The 16,786-nt window shown below is 44.5% G+C and overlaps 1 protein-coding gene across 1 annotated transcript in view; it reads left to right on the forward strand.

Moving 5' to 3' along the window:
- Positions 1 to 16,786, forward strand: part of LOC137341444 (sodium-coupled monocarboxylate transporter 1-like) — a 95,047-nt gene that overhangs the window by 68,560 nt on the left and 9,701 nt on the right. Inside the window, exons 15-17 of the mRNA XM_068004557.1 lie at positions 2,161 to 2,363; positions 4,733 to 4,836; positions 12,087 to 12,187. Of these exons, the coding sequence (XP_067860658.1) occupies positions 2,161 to 2,363; positions 4,733 to 4,836; positions 12,087 to 12,187 (408 nt within the window). The remainder of the gene's footprint in view (positions 1 to 2,160; positions 2,364 to 4,732; positions 4,837 to 12,086; positions 12,188 to 16,786) is intronic.

A 16,786-nucleotide genomic window follows, 5' to 3' on the forward strand; every position in this document is an offset into this window, starting at 1 on the left:
TGTGTATCTAGATCTGCAGGGATTACTCCCATTTAGACTGGAGCTTTAAATTCCGGTCGGGGAGGGGCTGTATGCAGATCATCCATCCGCCAACGGGTCATGTCGGGAGGAGTTCCCGAAGCTTAATTGGAAAATTCCTTCCTTTACGCCCTTGAAAGGCCTCAGTGGAACACACACCCATTGAGAAGAGGGGGGTTAAATTGGTTAACCCCCAAAACCGGGCATGGGTATCACGATCCATGACTAACCCGCGCCTGGTGCTTCCTGTGTAGACAGGATGAGACATTCGTCCAGCCTGCAGACTTACCTGACAGTAACGTTGCAAATCAGCGTTGACACGAGGATTCAAGGAAATGAGCACTTTCCACCAGCAGGGGGAGCCCCAATCTCTTAAAGGGAGGATGTCGCTTAAAATCTCTTAAAAGGTAGCCGATACCTATTATTTACTAAAAAAAACCAGTCTGCTGTCTGCATGGAGTCTGAACGAAGATCAGACATCGCACGTGTAAAACACAGATGCAGGTCCAGTCCCTATGTTTACAAACTGATGAGTTATGTTAAAACATTGAATAAAGGTTGCGCACTACTAAATCCCACATCCTCCAATCTGCATGCCAGACCTCACCAATCTGCCGATCTGAGTTTATACCAGGCCTGCGAGAGTGCGTGCCCCAAGGTTATCTGCTGATGCACTAGAGGCCTTGGTGCAAGAGGGACATCCTATATGGGGGTGGTGGGGGAATGGAGGTGCCAAGAGGCCCTCCAGACATATGCCCAAAAGGGAGTAGGAGGCAGCAGGGAACGAAGTCAATGCCAGGTGCATCGCACCACAAACATGGATGCAGTGCCGGAAGAAGTTCATTGCTTTAACATGAGTGGTCAAGGTGAGTGAGGTCAAGTGGCATCTCTTACCAACAGCATCACTAGCTGCATCCACTGCTCCACACACTCTACCCCCCATCACCCACATAACAACAAACTCTTTCCATCAGTACTCAACTCTGCCAATCAGATGCTTCCTCTCACTCTTACACATTACCACTGTTGCAAGCCACCCACCCACAACTCACAGGTCACACACACTGGCAGCTATTCAGTCATGATAGGCACATCACCCAGACACACGTCTCACTTTCCTGCAGAAGAAGGTGGTGCATAACAGGAGACAGCAAGTGGCAGTGGCATTAAGCCCCTCAAACCTGTTCCGCCATTCAACGAGATCATGGTTGACCTGTGACCTAACTCCATATACCCGCGTTAGCCCCATATCCCTTAATACCCTTGGTTCATAGAAATCTATCAATCTCAGATTTTAAATTCACAATTGAGCTAGCATCAACTGCCGATTGCAGAAGAGTGTTCCAAACTTCTCCCACCCTTTACACGTAGAAGCGTTTCCTAACTTCACTTCTGCATGTCCTGGCTTTAAATGTTAGGCTATGTCCCCTCTTCCTAGTATTCAAGTATAAGAGAACTCCAAAATCAGTTACAAATGCATCAGCAGCCAGAAGCAATAATCCAGCAACTAACTTGTAAATCCTGCATGGTCCTTTAAATGTGCTGGGGGTCCTCCAGGCACTCTAAGACATGTTCAGATGGTCGCGGTTAAGACTGTGCGTCAAGTGGAGCGTTAAGTCCCAAAATAGTGTCTATCACTTTAAATCAGCATTGCACACTGATTGTATCCATTTTCTCCTTACTTTACACGCTGCCAGCGTTTGCTTTCTGTGCATGTGCTAATACCTATACCAAGATGGCATCCAGCGCACGTCACGCTAGAAACGTGTGCGCAGCCAAGAGGCCATCTTGGCACTTCGAGAGGCGGTGTAGCGCCAAAACAACGGGCGCTAGACCGCCCAATTTCTAGCCCAATGTGTAAGTTCCTTTGAAGCCTTCTGCAAGCTCCAAACCTTTACTGGAGGGGATCGATTACCTTCTCTATTCAGAGTGGCTTGAGTGGGAAGCGAAGACTGGATAAAAAAAAATTCTTTGGCCCTTTTGGGCCTTTAGAACGGTGGATCAACTTGGGCCAGGGCTGCTAATGCACCCTTACAGCCACTGGGGACAGGTTCATTTGCATTGGCACAATTCCACTAAATTGCTATACAATAAGTATCCTACAAATAATTGTCATTTTCTTCTTTTTTTCATCGGTCCCAGGGTGCATTTGTAGGTATGTTTGTCGGATTGGCCCTTTCCATGTGGATAGGGATTGCTGCTCAAATCTACCCACCTGCTGATAAATTTACAAGGTTACTTGCAACATCAACATCAGGCTGTCTGCAGTCAAATTCCACCACCTCAAGCCCTGTGAATGTAACATCCCTGCTAACCACTATAACATCTGTAAGGCAGGAAGAAAGGTAAGTCATTAAATCAATGTTGAATTCAGTTATTGCATTTTTTACCTTTAATTTTGCAATTGCCCATGTGTATGATAGGCACCTAACTTAGGATAGTTTATGCTGCTGATGTCTGCAAAGATGTTATCAATGCTTGACAACTGGACAGCTACCCGGATATTTAACTTTGATAAAATTTCTCAAACCTGAATCATTTATCCGATACACAGCGCATATTCACCAGAACAATACCATGTATTCCCTTGAGTTTAGAGTTTGAGGGGTGATCTAATCGAGGTCTTTAAAATGATAAAGGTATCTGAAAGGATAGATACAGATAAACTGGTGGGGTTTGGTGGGGGAATCAAGAACAAGGGGCATAATCTTAAAACTAGAATTGAGCCATTTAGGAGTGAAATCAGGAAGCACTTCTTCACACAAGGGTAGTGGAAATCTGGAATTCTTTCTCCCCCAAAATGCTGTGGTTGTTGGGGGTCAATTGAAATTTTCAAGACTGAAATCGACAGCTTTTTTTAGGTAAGGGTATCAAGGGATATGGAGCAAAGGCGGGATAATGGAGTTGATTTACAGATCAGCCATGATTTAATTGAATGGTGGAACAGGCTTGAGGGGCTGAATTGCCTATTGCTGCTCCTATGTTCATTTTGGTGGAAATGGAATTTTAGCAATTTAACAAATTATATGGGGACAGATCTGGTCAGTTTTTAGACCAATTCAGACCGTTTCAAAACCGTTTTGTCTGCATGAAGCATTTTTGTCTTTGTTAAAATTATTTTTTGCTTTTCTATTGATAACTACAGCATAGACATGGTTAATGCTAGTTCTGTTACCTGTTTCTGCAAGATACAGGATTACACATTTCAGTTCACAGGCTGAAGACAATGGAGCAGAAATTGATCGGAGCAGCGAAGTAACTGTTACCGCCGCTTCTTAATTTTAAATTAACGAACTTACTTACTTTTCTTCGGGCACTTCCTTGAATAGGAAGCGGAGAAGAGCCCAGCATTAGTTCAAGCGAAGCTAGGACCCTGGGAGAAGCGAGAGGATCGATCTCTCCCCTCCAACAATCAGATTGCAGCATTTTTGACAAGCTGCGTTAACTGTCTCTGCAGGCTTGGAGCGCTAAACCAGGAAGTGAAAGGTACAACATTAAAATCAATGTAAAAACAGTTATAGACAGCAAAAAAAGAGAGGGTAAGAAATAATCAAATTAAATAAAAGAGACAGAAGGGAAAAGTTAAAAACAAATATTTTTAATTAAATTTTTTTATTGACCAAAAACGATTAAAATAAGGAGTAATGAGACTCTACATTTTTAAAAGTCAGTTTTTAGTTGTTTGGCAGTCATTAAGACTTATTGAGCTATTAAAACTTAGTTTAGACCTGATATTTTTAAGTGTACCTGTTTTGTGGTGATATTACTTACTTTCCAGCTGGGCAGATGAGCAAATTTGCACTTTTGCAATGATTTCACTGATTGCAGCACGCGATATACCTTTAATTCGAAGCTGTCACATTGCCGGCGAACCAGTAGGAGCAAGTTCTGGATTTCGCATTTCACTCTGCATATGCGAACGCCGGAACTTGCTCCTCCATTTTGCCACTAACAGCGGTGAGCGCTGTTGAGCTCACTGTTCATTTCCAATTAATTTCTGCCCCAATATGCATTTGAGATTTGGTTTGTGTCAAAAAAGGGGAGATTAATATACCAATGTTGATTGAATATGGAGTTACTGGTATCAATTTGGTGACAATTGGATTATTACAGTAGTAATTCAATCTTAAAGCAGTATTTGAATGGTTATGATAAATACAATGGACATGATGTTAACCCTACACACCCAGCAGAAACTGGGCAGGTGGCCAGTTAAAATCGGCCAGGTGACTTACCCACTTGGATTTCGCCTTCTTCAATTTTAACCTATTCTTCTGAGTAGGTGGCAAAGACACTCGCCTGAAGCTGGAGGAGTTCTTCTTTAAATATGCAGATCAGGGTCTGATGATGTCATCGGGTCCCGACTGCTATTTTAACCAGTGGCCTGAACGGAGAAGCCATTGTGGCTTTCCTACCAGATGAAGACAGCGGAAAGAAGACCCAGGGCCTGAAGTGCATTAAAATCAGCCAGGCTTCACACTACGGAGGTCAGAGGGGGTTTGGCATCGCCCTGCCCACTCCCTGTTAAAATCAGAGCTTTTATATGCAATGATGGCATAGATTGTGAGCTGGTAAATGACAGTTTTACATGTACAAAACAAAATCTATTAGTCTAATTAAAAATCAGTGCTGAGATTATACCTAAAGTACTCTTGTATGAGATACTTTTACTCACTAGAACAGAATTATTGTTTCTTTTTCTTATATATTTCAGGCCCAGCATAGCAGAAAATTTCTACTCCTTATCATATCTCTACTACAGCCCAATTGCTTGCCTGAGCACAGTTTTAGTAGGGTTAATAGTCAGCATGTTCACTGGTAAGTAAAATTAAAAGGTAAATTGTGTCAAGTTAGGACACCAATCTCTGATTGCATAGCATCAGCTTCACAACAACTTGCATTTATATAGAAACTTTAATTACAGGATGTAGCTAAAGGTGCTGTTGAAGATGTAGGCTTTAAGGATGCTTTTGAAAGTAGGTAGAAACGTGACAACACAAAATGGTTTAGGGAAGGGTTGGGAATGATACAGACCAAGGATCAGTACGGGGCTCACTTTTGTTCTTGGTATATGTAGATGACTTGGACTTGGGTATAGGAAACTCAATCTTGAAATTTACTGATGACACAAAGGTAAGTTTGGCAAACAGCAAGGAAGATTATGAAAGATTTCAGGAAGACATAGGCGAGATACCAGAATGGCAGACAGGTGGCAGATGCATTTTAACGTGAATTCTTGTGAGGTAATACATTTTGGGAGGATAAACAAGGAATGGGAGTATACACTTAATGGAAACACAGTGAAGGGTGTGGATAAACAGTAAGCCCTAGGGCTTCAAATACATTATTCCCTGAAAATGTGGCCCTGATATTTACAGGGGGGCATGGAGGGTGCAGGCAAGGCCGGGGACAAGGAGGTCCTGCTGATCTTAACGGCAGGACCTCATTAACATCTTGTAGCTCTGTCTCTCACCCAGCAACCAGCCAAATGGACAACCTGGCTGGCGGGCAGGGGGGGACGCCAGCGGCAGGAGGCCGCAGCCGGGGACCCCTGGGGATGGCCCCCGACAATCGGGGCTGGGGGGGAGGGGGAAGAGAGGTCAGCATTCAGGGCTGGGAGGTGGGGGGATAGGAGGTCAGCAATTGGAGCTGGGGTGGGGGGAGTCTGGTGATTGGGGCTGGGGTGGGGGTGGGAGAAGCACTGCGGGAACCTGATTTAAATATGTTAATTAAACATCCCGCCTCTCCACAATGGGACACTTGGACAGGCTGATAACCACCGGCTTAAAAGTGGCAGCATGTGCAGTGGGTTGGGGTCACGTACCACGCATTTCACTTTTTAACCCCCCCTCTCCCATACGTCGTGGCAGGTTTAATATCGAGGCCTGTGTGTGCAGGTAAATAAGCCTATATTAAAGGCCAACAGCATTTGGGTTTTATAAGTAGAGGCACAGAGTGAAGAAGTAATGATAAATTTGTACAAGACATTGGTTAGACCACAACTAACATTTCTAGTTTAGGAAACCTCATTATGGATATTAAAGCCATAGAGCATATACAGAGTAAATTCATCAGCATGATGCCAGGGATAGGAAACTAGTTACGAGGGGAGACTTGAAACATTGGGACTATTTCTACTGGAGCAGAGAAAGCTGAGGAGATTTAATAGAGGTTTTTAAAATTGTGAAAGATTTTGAAAGAGAATAGAGTAAAGAGTATTTCCTGTGGTTGCAGAGTAACTGACACGGGGTCATCAATATAAAATTGTCACTAAGTGAATGAGGAGAGAGGTTTGGAGGAATCTCTTTACGCAGCAGAGTTATTGGAGCATGGACTGCTTTGCCACAGGGAGAGGTTGAGGAAGATACCATTTAACCTCTCAAGGAATAATTGGATAAATATTTGAAGCAGAGGAAAATACAGATGGGGAGAGCACCCGACAGTCTGATTAATTTTGGATTTCCCCAGCAAAAAGTCAGTACAGACAAGATAGTCCAATTGGCCTCCTTCTATGGTTCTATAGATATTGGTGTTGATTTTCTACCCCTCCCCTTGTGCCTGGGTGTCAGCCAAGCAGATTGCACCCAAAGAGTGCTCCATGTGCAATGACCTGAACCCGCCTGCACTTCCTGCCTCAGGTCATTATCATGTTTGAGGAGCCTGCAGCTGTGGTAATGGCTGTCGGCTGCAGGACCTTCTGACAAACGAATGAAATTATCTGGTGGGCTTCCTCAAGTGACATCCAGGTCCATTTCAGGTCCTCCAATCTCATCGGGTACCCCTCCAAATGGCTGCCCTGTGAGGATCAAAGAGGAAAATGAGGTGGAAGGCAAGAAACCACCTCATCTGGGCTGAGACATTGGGCCCACCATTGGAATTCCAGGGGCAACATTAAGAGGAGGAAACGTGGTGTTCCAGGTCCTTGCCCCTTTTCCTCTCTTGGGAGTTGCACTTGGGAACAGATGTATTTCAGTGGAAAATCGGCCCTATTATCTCATTCTGTACACGTGCCATTGTCTTAATATGTTTCTGGCTGCAGCCACTCTGCAAAGCTGCAATAAAGATAGCGCCTGTCATCTCAAGAATCTGCTGCATCATATATTATTATATATCAGAAATGCTGAGTGGTCTCAGGATTCCAAAGGTTTTACGAATGTAGGTGGCACCTGACACATTGCATACAATGGCGCTACACCTAAGCTTACGTAATCATCAATCAACTGATAATTGAGCTATTTATCTGAACTCTCCATACAATACTGTTCATTCGCCACCAGGCAGAGCCGCAGCACCGTATTTACTGGAGCATGGCAGACATCTTTGTAAAGAATAATAAATTGAACTGACTTCCAGGCCAGATATCCCTTCCGAGCAGAGAAAAAAATCTAAGAAGCCCATATTGCCGGCGCAAAAAAAAAAGCAGTAGTCTTAACACCGTTCCTCCCTCACCTTCCCCCTTCCCCTCTCCTTCCTCTCACCTCCCCATCTCTTTACCCCTTCCCCTCTCTTCTCCCCTCATCCTCCCCTCCATTCCTCTCTGCCCAACTCCCCCCCCTGTCCCTCTCCCTCGCTCCCTCTCTGCCCAGACCCCTCCCTTCCCTCTCTCTCCCCATTGCCTCTCCTTTTCCTTTCCCTCTCCCCACCCTCTGCCCCTCTCACCCTCCTTCTCTCTTCTTCCCCCTCCCCTCTCGCTTCCCTCCTTTCCCTCTCCCTATCCCCTCCTCTCCATCTCCCACTCCACTTCCCTGTCCCCAACCCCCTCCCTCCCTCTGTCTCCCTCTCCCTTCCACATCCCTCACTCTACCCACTGCCTCTGCATCACTTCCCACCTCTCTCCCTCACTTCCCACCTCTCTCCCTCGCCTTCCCACCCTTCCTTCGCCATCCCATCTACCTTGTGCACTCCCCCGTTCTTGCTCCAATTCAACCCCTCTAGATAGACTAGTGGAACATTAAAGCCCCGATTTTAACCCCCCCCCCATGCCCGAAGAGAATGGAGATTGTGTGGGGTTAAAATCTTAGCAGTGAGCTACTCACCTCATTCACGTCATCTTCGTGCCTGTCACCCAGGCAGGCAAGGGCCTCATTAACATTCAAAAGCCGGCATCTGATGACATAATTCAGACCTCGATGACAATTTAACAGTGAGCAGCTATGTTCAGAGCCTGGTGCCGGCCCTGCCAGGAGCACCGGGCATGAAGGAGCAGCAGGACCAGAAGAGGGCTAAAAATGGTCATTTTTATTTTTTAAAGGTTTCCTTTTGGACAAGGAGGATCAAATCTGCTCCTCTGGGTCCCAGAAGGGAACCTAGACCCTGGGCTTCCCTTCTGTGACCGCAATCGCCTAACCCCTCCCCACCACTTACCTGACTGTGCTCTCGGGATCCCAGCTGCTGCCTCCTGACGGCCTCATGTCATTGATACCGGGTTCAGGCAGGATTTGGGTCTTGTGTGTTGCGATAATTCCCAATATTTTTTAAATGGTGAGAAACAATTAAATGTTGGTGGTGAGAGGGATTTGGGTTACCTTGTACATGAAACACAGAAAGTTAACATGCAGGTACAGCAAGCAATTAGGAAGGCAAATGGTATGTTGGCCTTTATTGCAAGGGGGTTGGAATACAAGAGTAAGGAAGTCTTGCTGCAACTGTACAGGGCTTTGGTGAGACCACACCTGGAGTACTGTGTGTAGTTTTACCTAAGGAAGGATATACTTGCCTTAGAGGCGGTGCAACAAAGGTTCACTAGATTGATTCCTGAGATGAGAGGATTGTCCTATGAAGAAAGATTGAGTAGAATGGACCTATACTCTCTGGAGTTTAGAAGAATGAGAGGTGGTCTCATTGAAACATCTAAGATTCTAAGAGGGCTTGACAGGGTACAGGGTGAGAGGGCGTTTCCCCTAGCTGGAGAGTCTAGAACCAGGGGACCTAGTATCAGGATAAGGGGTCGACCATTTAGAACTGAGATGAGGAGGAATTTCTTCACTCAGAGGGTCATGAATATTTGGAATTCTCTACCCCAGAGTGCTGTGGATGCTCAGTCTTTGAGTATATTCAAGACTGAGATTGATAGATTTTTGGACTCTCGGGGAAATCAAGGGATATGGGGATCAGGCGGGAAAGTGGAGTTGAGGTCGAAGATCAGCCATGATCTTAATGAATAGTGTAGCAGGCTTGAGGGGCCGTATGGCCTACTCCTGCTTCTATTTCTTATATTTCTTCCTTATCCTTTTAACAGATTTGAAAAGCTAGAGACAGTAATATGTCTGAGAATTCACTTAATTTATTATCATTTCAAAACATTCATCTTAAAACTTCATACAGAATAGTGCACATTAGCCTTATGTCTAAAACCATCTGTGCAGGGAACTTCTAGGGGAAATTGCAAGCAGGGCTCATCCAAGCCTATTCACATTACCTGGTCTTAAGGTAGGCAAAAGTTCCTGCTGAGTGAAACATTGTATACCATTTTCTTTTGTTGTCTAATTCCTGCTAGGTTCATCACTATTGGGTGTTTTATGACCCCTAGTACTTTGAACAGATTGCTGGACAGGGATGAGGGACCTCCTGTCTTGTCACACCATACAATTACTTCTTATCATTGCTTTTCCCGAGCTATAGCTTTGTTGTAAAAACCATTGATGTTATGCTCTATAGTAACAGGAACAGTGTTTCCGATGGCACCATTGGGATGCTCACGCCATTTTAACCGCTGGCCCTACCAAGGCCCGAACAGTCTTGGGCGCTCCAGCAAAATCTGGCGGCAACAAGGATCCTAGCCACAGGGGGCCCAGGTAAGTGAATTATTTTTACATGTTTCTTGTGGGACAGGAAGAGTAGGAGTGCTCCCCCTGGCCCCACAAGGATACCATGGGCCTCCCCTGCCCCAGGCTACCCCCTCCGCCAATCACGGATTTTCTGATCCCCACCCCCAAAATCCTTAGTTGCCTTGGCGGGTACTGTTCCGTGGGTCCCCAGCGGCGGCCTGACCCCCACAAATTTCGATTCCTGCTCACTGGCGATGATGCCATCCGCAAGTTAAAAAAATCTCACGGGGTGGGGGTGGGGGAAGACGGTATGCTGCCCGTTTCAGCCCCCCGCACCCCCGATAACCAGCCTGAGTTAAAATCGGGGCTAAACAGACAGACGCACATTGATATTGCAAGAGTCAGACAGCGTTTCTTTCCTCATCGTAATATGAATTATTTTATATAAAAATCAAGTAAGTTAAATTTTGGAAGTAAACAAAACCTCTGAGAGAAGCAGTTAGATGGGGAGGTTAGTTGAGGGCAGGGAAGGAAGGAAACAGGTTGCCACATGCCCTTGAGGGGAATGAGTGAGAGTGAGGGGATGGATGGTTAATGTTGAGATGAGTGACAGCAGAGTGAGGGAGTGGAAAATACAAGGGTTGAGTGGGTAGTTCAGTGGGTAGAGGTACCACTTGTAGTAAGAGGGTGTTAGAAAGGGGAGGGGATAGTGGAAAGCTGAAGAGGTAGGGGACACAGTGAGTGAGGACATGCAGGAAGAATGAGTGATGGGAGAGGGGATAGGAATAGAGTCATTGAGAACCACATTTTCCTGCAACCACCACTGGAAAATGCAGCTTGCAGCCCTTGGAAGCTTCTCTCTCTGCCATACTATGCCACCCACCTTTCACCTGAAAGGAAAGAAAAAAATGGCAGAGAGAGAAGCAGAAGGAGACAGAAAGAGAAACAAAAAGAGTTAGGGGGAGACAAGCAGAAAAGAAGAGAAAGATAGAGACAAAGCAACAAGGAAACAACAGAGGCAACAGAAAGTCGATGGTCCTGAATTTCCTTGGACTTTCTGCTGTTGTACCACCATAATCGCCGTGCAGCAGCAGAAAGTCAGGAAATTCAGGGTCCATATTTTCTGAGTTCCTGTGTGCAAGCCATGGACATTAACTAGTGTTTAGTAAAATCAGGTGTGTACCTGTAAGGTTCTAATTTTTGTCTAAATTTCACAATTCTGCAGCTGAAGGAAGCTACATAGAAAGAAATAGTGTAAGGGAGAAATTCAGAAAAAAATGGGCTTAATTTTGTTCCCTGAGAACCACTGCTAAATGGAATTAGTACTATGCTCTGCACTTCTAAAGCTTTTTAGAAATATAGAAACTGAGTAATTTAATTTTTAATCCGTGGCAATACAGGTTTTTCACTCTGCATTGCTTTATATGTAAACAATTTTACAACACCAAGTTATAGTCCAACAAATTTATTTTAAATTAAATTCCACAAGCTTTCGGAGGCTTCCTCCTTCGTCGGGCGGATGGTAGAAATGATATTTTCGAATCTTTCGCATTTGAAAAACATAGAACAATGCCTGGTGATTACTGCCCGTTGCCAAGGCAATCACAGTGAGCAGACAGAAAGGTGTCATCTAAAAGGCCACTGAATATACAACCCCCCAAAAAAAAGAGAGAGAGAGAAGGAAGACAGTCAATGACCCGTTATATTAAAAACAGATAGCATTTGTTCGCTGGTGGGGTTACGTGTAGTGTGACATGAACCCAAGATCCCGGTTGAGGCCGTCCTCATGGGTGCGGAACTTGGCTATTAATTTCTGCTCGACGATTTTGCGTTGTCGTGTGTCTCGAAGGCCGCCTTGGAGTATGCTTACCCGAAGGTCGGTGGCTGAATGTCCATGACTGCTGAAGTGTTCCCCGACAGGGAGAGAACCCTCCTGTTTGGCGATTGTTGCGCGGTGTCCGTTCATCCGTTGTCGCAGCGTCTGCATGGTCTCGCCAATGTACCATGCTCTGGGGCATCCTTTCCTGCAACGTATGAGGTAGACAACGTTGGCCGAGTCACAGGAGTAGCCATTTTTCTTTGCACTTCATCCAAAGTAATATTATGAAAAAGTGCAATTGAAGATTATGGGAATTAATATTAATGGGTGACACAAATATCCTGTTTGTGTTGCTGAGTTTGTGTAGTTTGTAAAGATTAAATCTTGGCCCAAAGTTATAGATTTCAATCTTTTATTTTCTGGAAATAGTATAATGAACCCTGTGTGGTATTGCATTATTAACTTTGATGTCTTTGATACAGGAGGAACTGAGAATTTGGATCCGACTCTAATCGCTCCTATACTACACACCATTCATAAATTCATCTTCAGGAACGAACAAGCCCCACCAATACCAGAAACAGTAAGATAATATCTCACTCAATTATATTGAGAGTGGTATCATCTCAGCGCATTTTAATGATTAGTTGACATTTATGAGAAGCTGAGCACTTCTAGTTTTGCTGGTCCTTAGCTGAGATTTCGTGGAGAGATTCTCTATTTGATTAGTACGAGGCTATTGACCCACGCTTTTCATGCATATATCTATTAGTAGCACTTTCCAACTGGGGTCACTGTATAGCAATTAGGAGCAGGCTGATTCTCCCCTTCCCAATCATGAGGCTAATTATAATCCCCTTGGATGATGTCCTGGTTGAGATCAGCGAACAGTAGAAACCAGGGATTGAGTCTAGCAATTTCTAGTTTATATGATGCAAAACCACTTCAGGTGGTTAATTTGCCAACTGAACCATCAGGGGAGCTTGTAATCATAGATTTTCCCTAAGGATGTATTCAGAACTATCAGTTGTAGGACATAAAGTTAATTCTTCATTCAGCATTTTCCATATACCACTGGAACTATGTCAGTCGACCATACCTTAGCACGCAGCCCAGCTCCCCTCTAAGATGTCCTCAGTCTCACAGTGGGACCATGACAGGTGATGTACGGCCATAGTACCCAAGATGCCTCATCAGCTTTCAAGGCCCACAGACAACTAGGGGCAGTTTACTCATTCATGCCAACGTAGAAAACTGACCAATAGCTTCAAAAAAGCTCACAGCTCATGAATGTAAGCCGTACGATTAATGAAGACCAGGGATTAGAGCAAAAGGGAATTGAGACATAGTTAGAATTTAAACTGCAGATATACCCAACAATGATCACTTTAATAGCAGAAAGAAAAGAAAATCTAAAGTACATAAAAATGTAGTTTGCAGCAGTGGTGAATTTAGAAATTACTGGAGTGGGAGCTGAGTGCTGAAGGCATGAAATTTATTTGCTAATTCGATCTAGGGGGAATACCTCAGAAAATGTTGATTTTTGACACTTTTATTGGTGCATTTTCTGGCATTTTAGAGCCCCTAGTAATTTTGTCTTTTAAAGGTCACGGATACTTTAAATATGAGAATAAAAGTAAAGTTAGTGCAACTTGACAGGGTCCTGTTCCTTTTACTGGGCCTCTAACCCCAGCTACATCATGTTAATTTGTGAAATTAAATCTTTTATAACATGCAACTACAATATATCCAACTAACTGCATTCTACACAGAGCTTGCTCACTTTTGAATCTGTCCCTATCATGAACCCTATGGCAGTCCATAGGCAAGCTGGGGATTACCTCAATTAAAGGTTTGCTAATTGGACTATTTTAAATAAACAATTTTTAATTTTAAATAGATTCACGAGGAACAAGGATGAGTCAGTATAATTGAAACAAAACCTTTGCACTGAGTTCTGATAAATGGTCATACGCAAAAATTAACCTGCTTATTCCTTGAACATTGATCAATTTAAAACATTTGAACCCAAAATTCCACAGGAATGGGGAGGGAGCCGCATTCCTACATAAGTGCCAAGACGTACCTCCCGCAGCATTCATTGCTGATGTTTGCAGGTCAGGGCAGGAGTAGTGGGTCTTTGGCCTTTGGTAGTTTGGGAGTGCTGCAGAGGTGCCGACCCCCTGCCAAAGTGGGACTGGAAGTCCAGTGGAAATCTGTAGGTTGGTTGGCGGGCTCTCCCCAGAAATTCTTTTTTGGTGCTTCCAGCAGTCTCCTGGGTGAGGGAGGTGCTGATTAAAAATAAACAAAAAATTGTCAGCCCCTTGTCCTTGCGGATTGGGGCTCAGATTCTAGTGGGCCCCACATCCACCATTGTCAACCACGTACACCTGGTGAAGTAGACCTGTATCGACCCTACACCAGGTCTTGACTGAGGACTGAGCGCGAGAATTCCTGACTATCCCTGCGCCCCCCCCCCCCCCCTTTATGTTGACAGCCTTGTAGGGGTCGGCAGAAATTCTGCCCCCACAAGACCAAATGAGAAACAACAGCACAGTGTCAAGATCTGTATCCGGATCCCAGCTGAGTTTGTGGCCTTTTGGTGGACACACCAAAATTGCAGTGAGAGTCCTCCAGAACACCTTCAGGTTTTCTATTTTTAAAGCCTTCAAACATGTGAGCCAGCAAATTATTGATCTGATTGGTTGATACTGATAACCTCTAACCCCAATGAAAAAAAGTAGTTACATTGTGTGAAACAATCAAGCCCCGATTTTGATCCCTCCGTGCCCATTGAGAGTGGGGTGGGCGGCAGTTAAAATCGGGAGGTGTCGGAGGTGTTCATCGCAAACAGGCAAGGGCCTCATTAATATGCAAAAGTCGGGATTGCATTAGGACCCTGGAGGAGCAGAAGTGCACCTCTCAGCCCCATAAGGAAACCTTAGGGCCTCCCAAGCCCTGTGCTTCCCCCCTCTCCCTGACTGTGATCGCCGTAACCACTTACCTTAATGAAGAGACAGTTCCATTGGGTCCCTTGCGGAGTATGACGTCAAACATATAAAAAGGCGCCCGCGAGTTAAAATTTCTCCAGGTCTCATGTGGAGCCATGATGGGAACTTGCCGCTCACCCCGGCCCCCACATGCCATCACACGCACAAGTTTCACAATTTGGCACGTGGGTTAAAATATAGACTGCTAGGTTAAATGCTCACGGTTGGCATTTATGTAAACTGAAACTGACAACGCAATTTGCTTTAAATTGTGTCTGCTGAAAAACTGCTGAAAATCAGGGAAAAATTAGGGAGCATATCCATATTTTTTTTAATTCGTTCATGGGATGTGGGCGTCGCTGGCAAGACCAGCATTTATTGCCCATCCCTAATTGCCCTTGAGAAGGTGGTGGGGAGCCGCCTTCTTGAACCATTGTAGTCCTTGTGGTGAAGGTTCTCCCACAATGATGTTAAGTAGGGAGTGCCAGGATTTTGACCCAGCAACGACGAAGGACCATAATAAGATCATAAGAGATAGGAGCAGGATAGGCCATTCGGCCCCTCGAGCCTGCTTCGGCATTCAATGAGATCATGGCTGATCTGATTTTTACCTCAACTCCACTTTCCCGCCTTTTCCCCATATCCTTTGACTCCCTTGCTGATCAAAAATTTGTCTAACTCAGCCTCCACAGCTTTTTGGGGCAAAGAATTCCAAAGATTCACGACCCTCTGGGAGAAGAAATTCCTCCTCATTTCCGTCTTAAACAGGCGACCCCTTATTCTGAGACTATGCCCCCTAGTTTTAGATTCCCCCATGAGGGGTAACATCCTCTCAGCATTTACCCTATCGAGTCCCCTCAGAATCTTGTATGTTTCAATAAGATCTCCTCTCATTCTTCTAAACTCCAATGAGTATAAACCCAACCTGTTCAATCTTTCCTCATAAGACAACCCTTCCATACTGGAATCAACCTAGTGAACCTTCTCTGAACTGCCTCCAATGCAAGTATGTCCTTCCTTAAATAAGGGTACCAGAAATGTACGCAGTACCCCAGGTGTGGTCTCACCAGCACCCTGTACAGTTGTAGCATGACTTCCCTGCTTTTATAATCCATCCCCCTAGAAATAAAGGCCAATATTCCATTTGCCTTCCGGATTACCTGCTGCACCTGTATGTTGACTTTTTGTGTTTCATGTACGAGGACACCCAGATCCCTCTCTACCGCAGCATTTTGTAGTATTTCTCCATTCAAATAATATTTTGCTTTTTTATTTTTCCTCCCAAAGTGGATGACTTCACATTTTCCCACATTATATTCCATCTGCCAAATTTTTGCCCATTCGCTTAACCTGTCAATATCCCTTTGCAGACACTTTGTGTCCTCATCACAACTTGCTTTTCCACCTATCTTTGTATCATCAGCAAATTTGGCCACAAGACACTCTGTTCCTTCATCCAAGTCATTGATATATATTGTAAATAGTTGAGGCCCCAGCACTGAACCCTGTGGCATACCACTAGTTACAGATTGCCATTTTGAAAATGACCCTTTTATCCCGACTCTTTGTTTTCTGTTAGTTAGCCAATCCTCTATCCATGCCAGTATATTACCCCCAACACCATGAGCTCTTATCTTGTGCAGTAATCTTTTATGTGGCACCTTATCGAATGCCTTTTGGAAATCCAAATATACTGCATCCATTGGTTCCCCTTTATCCACCCTGCCCGTTACTTCTTCAAAGAACTCTAATAAATTTGTCAGACATGATTTCTCCTTCATAAAACCATGTTGACTCTCCTTGATTGTATTATGAGTCTTCAAATGTCCTGCTACTACTTCCTTAATAATGGATTCTAGCATTTTCCCAATGACAGATGTTAGGCTAACTGGTCTATAGTTACCTGCTTTCTGTCTCACTCTCTTCTTCAATAGGGGTGTTACGTTTGCAGTTTTCCAATCCGCTGGGACCTTTCCAGAATATAGTGGATTCTGGAAGATTACAACCAATGCATCCACTATCTCTGTAGCCACTTCATTTACGACCCTCAAATGCAAGCCATCAGGTCCAGGGGACTTGTCAGCCTTTAGACCCATTAGTTTACCTAGTACTTTTTCTCTAGTGATAGTGATTATTTTTAGTTCCTCCCTCCCCTTTTCCCCTTAATTTTCTACTATTATTGGTATATTGTT

This window comes from Heptranchias perlo, chromosome 23 (assembly GCF_035084215.1).
Source record: "Heptranchias perlo isolate sHepPer1 chromosome 23, sHepPer1.hap1, whole genome shotgun sequence".
NCBI lineage: Eukaryota > Metazoa > Chordata > Chondrichthyes > Hexanchiformes > Hexanchidae > Heptranchias > Heptranchias perlo.